At 39.9% G+C, this 6154-nt stretch overlaps 1 protein-coding gene across 3 annotated transcripts in view; it reads right to left on the bottom strand.

Annotated features, from left to right (window-relative positions):
• Positions 1-761: 761 nt before the first annotated feature.
• DENND1B (DENN domain containing 1B) overlaps positions 762-6154 on the bottom strand; it is a 145184-nt gene continuing 139791 nt past the window's right edge. For all 3 annotated transcript variants that reach the window (XM_086753071.1, XM_086753072.1, XM_086753073.1), the window contains 3 exons: positions 4935-5014; positions 3643-3859; positions 762-2568 (listed from right to left, as the gene is read on the bottom strand). In XM_086753071.1, the coding sequence (XP_086609197.1) occupies positions 2017-2568; positions 3643-3859; positions 4935-5014 (849 nt within the window). In that variant the 3' untranslated portion in view covers positions 762-2016. The remainder of the gene's footprint in view (positions 2569-3642; positions 3860-4934; positions 5015-6154) is intronic.

Here is a 6154-nt window from a genome sequence, read left to right as displayed (position 1 = left end):
GATTTTAAATAATTTTTATGACATTTTTCATTTTTCATCGTGCAAAATATTTCGCCAAATAACATTTTTACATCATTAAAAAAAATCCACAACATAACCATGTTGAGGTTCTCCAGCGATGCAGATTGCAGATACCCTCAGGAATGTTCATGCTCTAATCAGATACAGATATTTCCATAACATTTGATCTTTAGCAGTCTTTTACCTTCATTGCACGGATTTAAAAAAAAAATAATTCTGGAGACTCATCCTCAAGTACTGGCCTGGCCTTTATTCCAGAACAAGCTGAAACTTCTGCATTGACAAAGCCAAGGTCTCACTCTACTGCACCTCTTTCCATTGCGTTACTAGAAGGAAAATTAATTCATAAATCTCAACGCGGCAACTGATACCAAACTTTGCTACAAACTACTATTAAGGTATTAAAGCGCAATCTGATCCAATACCGACCTCGAGAAGGTGCTCACTCAGGCCTACACTGAGATTAAGACTAACCATCCACGCCAAAGAGGGAAAGAAACAAAAAAGCTTTCTGACATGAGTTTAGAAGAGCAGGAGAGCGTTCCTCTCAGGCACAGTTCATTGCGTACCCATGTGCTACTTCTGCCACCTGCATCACCAATGTCCTTCAAAGGTGACAATTCCAATCTGCTGAAACATACTTCACACCTTTCTTGTCTTGAGCCATTGTGGAGGACAATGCATGCGTGGTAAACTGGAGAGGTAGAAAAAGACAAGGGGAGTGAAATTAAAAAAAAAAAAAAAAAAAAAAAAAAAAAGCTGCTCCATATAGCAGCAAGAATTTTCAGACTTTAAATATCCAAATATTCCTCAGGAACGCTGCCAGAAGGACAAATGCTTGTTCTAAATACAATATACATCAAGTCAATTTATTCTCCTTCACTGAATTTAAAAGATTTTTAGCTGCTCAACTTGGCTAAAATGAGAGTTAGATATCTGTGCTTTCAAGCTGAATCTGGAATTTTAGTTTTCTAGTGTTACAAGTAATTTTCAGCCATGACTCTTTAATAATTTAACTAAATATGACTTCTGTGTAACAGCAATTCAGTCTACCTTCACAAAGGCAGCTACTAAAAATGGAGAGGAAATAGCTCAGAAGAGGTACAAATTAATTTTCAAACACTTCTAAACTGTAGAAAATAAAACTTAATAGAAATCTATCAACTCCACTTACACTTTCCTTTCTGAAAATTTTTAGATGAGACAGTCTACCTAGGGAAACCGGATAATATATCTTTAAAGTGTCTTAGTTGTAAACAGAAGATAATAAACGTCACATTATAATTCAGCACTTCATGTACTTTACAGAAGAGAGAAAAGCACGTGCTACCTTTTCGAAGCCTGGAAGACAGGGCCACAGCTTTAATTTGGAGTAAGTTCCAAGTTATAGTCACAAGAAATTCCTTAATCTAAAAAAAGTTTCCTTCCCCCCCCAGCTTTGCTGAAGCAAATTCTTGCCACGGAAAATCATTATTGCTGCTTTGTAGATTTGCATTCATCTTCCAAGATAGTTGAACCTCTTCTCAAAAGATTAAGGCAATTATTATTCATTACAAATATTAACATTTGTACATTTCAGACAAATCAGATAGCTCCCTTCCTTTCCTGCTTAACGGGATTAATAAAGTACCTCAAAACCTGGTTACCTGTTAGGCGACACCTTTCCTGCTGCTTAGAGGAAGCAAATGCTAGGAAGCACCATACACCTGCTGTATTTTTAACACAGAGACTAGCTAGTACCTGAATTAAGAGTGCATTCATATACTTAGTTCCATTTTGTGGACCTAACTACAGCCAACAAACGAACTGGGTAAACATAGAAGCGGATGTCCCAATGGCAGAAAATGCATACTTGACCAAAGAGAATTGTTTTTATAATCAAGATCTCATTCCTTTTTCATCTTTTGGTTATCACGTTATATGGAGTCATATGGAGTCCTGAGTAGCCTCCCTTTAACTTCTGATGGGAGTCAAGTTTCTCTTCTCATTTTTTTCTTACGTTTTCTTTCCACTGCTACTGCTGGATAAGCTATCCTTTGAAATATTTAAACCACAGTGAAAAGCAGAACTCAGTTTACATAACGATACCACTTCTTGAAGAAGCCCACCCTCTTCCGAAGTTTCATTTCCTTCCTTCCCATCTTTCTCCCAAGGGACCAGAATGGATGGATGTTGAGCAAGACTTGCTGGGAGCTGATCTTCTGAGGTATTGCTTAGTGTTTCACTCTGCTTTGCATACTCATAGGAAGAATAGCCTGCTTTGAAACTATCTAGAGAAGCAAACCGGGCACTTGATGGTACTGGAGATGGGGATGTCATACCAGTGGTGTCCATCTTGCCAGTCATAAAGGTTTTGTCACTCCTTTCTTCTTCCAGCCTTGAGAGAGATTCTCTATGGCCACCAGAAGAAGCTTCCTTCCTTGGCGACGGGGGGAGTTGTTTCCCATGCAGGATGCTGTCATCCTGACCGAGGTTCCACTCCGTTTGATCGTTAGCACTGCTGCAGAGCAGGCTAAGGTTGCTCTCACTAGGTGCATTCGACTTGTTCTGAAAGAAAGAACACGCATTTATAGCCAACGTCACAAGAAATTGCTCTACACTGGCACTTTTGAAACAAAAATACCGTAATGGATCTTGTGTGTTCCTAAATTTGGGGTTCAATGGTACAAAACAACAATCCCAGAAACAACGTAAGATGAAGTGTTCTTACACTTCCTCGCCGGAACACTGTCTCTTATCCTAAGGATCGCCCCTCGTACAGAGGAAGGATTTCTGTCTCCCCTGTCCCGTCTTTGCGCAGGCAGTTTTGACAGTGAACAAAGACACACGTTGCTGGTTTGTACCCATAAATGAGAAGGAGCTGGACTGAAAATAAAACCAGATGGCATTTCCTCTTTCCTTCAGTAATTAAGTATATCAGCTTTCAATATTAAATTTTTTTGGCCAAACAAACAAAACCAGGCATTTTATGCATGTGACCCCTATGTGATACTCGTAATAAAACATTTTACAAGCTTTTTAAACATTTGCATAACAATTCGCTGCTCCAGTAACAAATCTCCTACTACAGGATTCCCTTCAACAAAAGTAAATGTCGCACAGCTAATATGAGCTGGAATTAAAAAATACTACTAACATTTTTTTTTGTCTAACATCACAGCAGTGGCTTGGCGAGGGTTTTAAAGTTTTAGGCAAGCGATTTGTTTACACCGCAGGTCCTGTGCAACTCTTACCTAAAAAAAAGGATCAAGGAGGCCTCTTAGAAAGGTCTAGAGTATTATTCCAGCAGTGTTCCAGGTGCAATTACCACACGGACTTAAATCACGATGGAAACATCACCATATCACTATGACTAGTTTAGGGACGCAAGGGTGAACCGGAAATAAATTCCTTCTAAGCTACATTTAGAAAGACTAAAATCAGCTCCGGGAATGCCAGATTGAACAGTTATAATATAATATTAAACTATTTGATTAAGTAAATTATTACGTGGGCCAGCATGGGTGTACTCTTATAAGGACTATGCCGCAGCGCCCGAGCTGCATGTTGTTCATTCCACAAGCGCAGGATTGCACTATAAAGGGACCAGAGTTGTTTTTCAAATGAAAGCAGACGACTAACCGCAGACGTGTAATCGATGTCATCCATCGACCTAAAGAAATCCAGGCTCTTTGCTCCCGAGAGCTTTCCTTGATCCGAACTGTGCGTGCTTAGCGTATCCAGAATCTCTCCAAGCAAGTCCATTTCTCCTTGTTGCTGAGGAATTATTCCAGTTTCACCAGAATCATCACTATCATAAAAGTAAGCAGAAGCTTCTTCACTGTCTTCTGATGATAACCTGAAAACAAAAACTCTTCCATCAGCTAGGAACATAAAAGTTGGTTCTCCTGTCTCCTGGCTCTTCCCCAACCACTATAACTGTTTTTTTTCAAGTCACCCTTAATATGACTTCCCAAATCTTCCCTCGAGATTTTACAGTAATTCCAAAATTGGTTCCTCTTTTCCCTTGTCTGCACCTTATATTTAGGTCAGTGTTGCTACACATCTCCAGCTGACCTAGCCACATACTTTGTTCCAGTGGCAAAACTCTCATACCGCAACTCTGCTTCTGTCATATGCCCAGGTTTACCGGAGTACTGCCTGTCTGCAAGGAGGACTGGTACTTTTGTCTCTTATTTTCTCTTTCATGCATTGCAATATCCTTACCCCTGACCCCCATACTACTGCAGCCTTTCCCTATCTCCACCTATCCAGAATACGACTACAAAGGGTATTTCCACGGCTCACTGTTTTGATGATATCCTTTGAAGACCTCAGTAGCTCCCTCTTCCCTACTGCATCATGGCTTAAGCTGCTTGACTTGGCTTTCTGCGTCCTTCATGGTTTATATCCGTATGTTCATTACCAAAAATCGTCTCCTGAATTCAATCAGAGAATGCCTCAATGCAGCTTAAGCCTCAATTTAGGATTTGCCTTTAATTCACACGTAGGAAGACCCTGATATACACATTTCACAAGGCAATATTTCTCTTTCAGACCCCTTCGAAAACTTTCCATTGTCGTCACCACAACACAGGACTTAAAGAATAGATTAGCTGAGGGCACTGCCCGCTATGTTGACAAACATTATTTCCCTGATTCTTTGTGTACATAGTCTGTATTTTTATCATGAGACTGTGAAGACTGAGGATTATCTCAAGCTCTTCTAGGCGCTATAAATAATGAAAAGCTGTAACAGTCTGGCCCTCTTTTTAAGAGCAGATTTAATTCTAAACTACTTGACGTCATCTAGATAAAGAATCAAGCTGGCAGCCTGGACAGGAGAAAAATGCACAATTTAAACTCAACTTTGCTGAATAACACTAGTTACCCTTTCTCCTGCACATACACACACATCCAAACAGGTTTCTTACTTGCTTGTTCTCTCAATTTCATCATCATCATCCTCATTCAAGGCAAAATCCTGGTTACTGAGATGCCGGTTGAAACGAGTCTGGAGGATAGAAAATAAGCATCATAATTTTTGTTTCATTTTTCTATTTCAGCATTTCTTATTTGGAGACTAGTTGCCACTTTACTCATTAAGGCTTCCCGAGCACTTGATGAAGAAAACCACGTATCGATCAAGTCTTCTAAAGGTCATTATAAGAGGATGTGAAGTCCTCAAGCGTCACCAATTAAAGAGCAAGAGAACAATTATTCTTCATGGTCTACAGAGGGCCTTATTATTTATGCAAAGCCTGGAGTGCCTTATTATTTATGCAAAACCTTGATTAGCAGAAGAGTGTCTACTGGAGGAAAAGCATCGCTCAGGTCTACTACCTACCCTTTCTTGCAAGTATATCACAACAAGCACTGTGGTTTACCACTTTCAGACAGAGATATTTGCCAAGTTTTGGTTGATGTGGTCTACTGAGCATGAAGAAAAATGGATTTTTGAAGTAGCAAATTCTGAGCTAAGTCTCTTTACGCAGCTATATTTATGTTAGGGTGTTAAAGAGAATGGCAGAGTAAGTAGTACCCCAGCTCAAAAACTGTGCACTAAGAACGCCTTTGTGCAGGATGATTTACCGTAAATTACAGTTAACTCAAAGTGAACGTACACTCGGAGCATCCCACGGGGAGCTTGCGCAGAGCAGCTGGTGTGCTGTAAATTCACACGCTACCGTAGTGCGTACTCACTAACCTGTTATATCACATGATTATTTAGCAAACAGAACCAGGCTAAAGATTTCTACAGTACTTGAAAAGAAGTCTCTAGCTTGACTAGAACATTTAAGTCGGGAATTTTAGCCACTTGTGCTTCACAAAAGACTGTCTTAAGGTCTCTGCATCTCTTAGACCTGTTTAGTATAAAAAAATCTGCCAAGATTAACTCTGCAGGCAATCAATCCACCGAAGAGATTCTGAACCTTGGAAAACTGGCCATCATTTAAAGACATATGAATAGAATTTGTGCAAAGGGAAAAACAACATTAGCTAACTTGAAAGAAAATAATATGCAAGTAACAAGAAGTGCTACTGCCCACATCTCATCGTGCAGTTCACCAAATGCCTGAACCTGCAACAAGCCCCTGATGGGGAGGAACTACCACCTGAATTTCAGACTACAAGGCTTGGAAGCCTTGTACTG

This window comes from Chlamydotis macqueenii, chromosome 8 (assembly GCF_036417535.1).
Source record: "Chlamydotis macqueenii isolate bChlMac1 chromosome 8, bChlMac1.mat, whole genome shotgun sequence".
Taxonomy (NCBI): domain Eukaryota; kingdom Metazoa; phylum Chordata; class Aves; order Otidiformes; family Otididae; genus Chlamydotis; species Chlamydotis macqueenii.
This window is presented reverse-complemented; position numbering and strand designations above follow the sequence as displayed.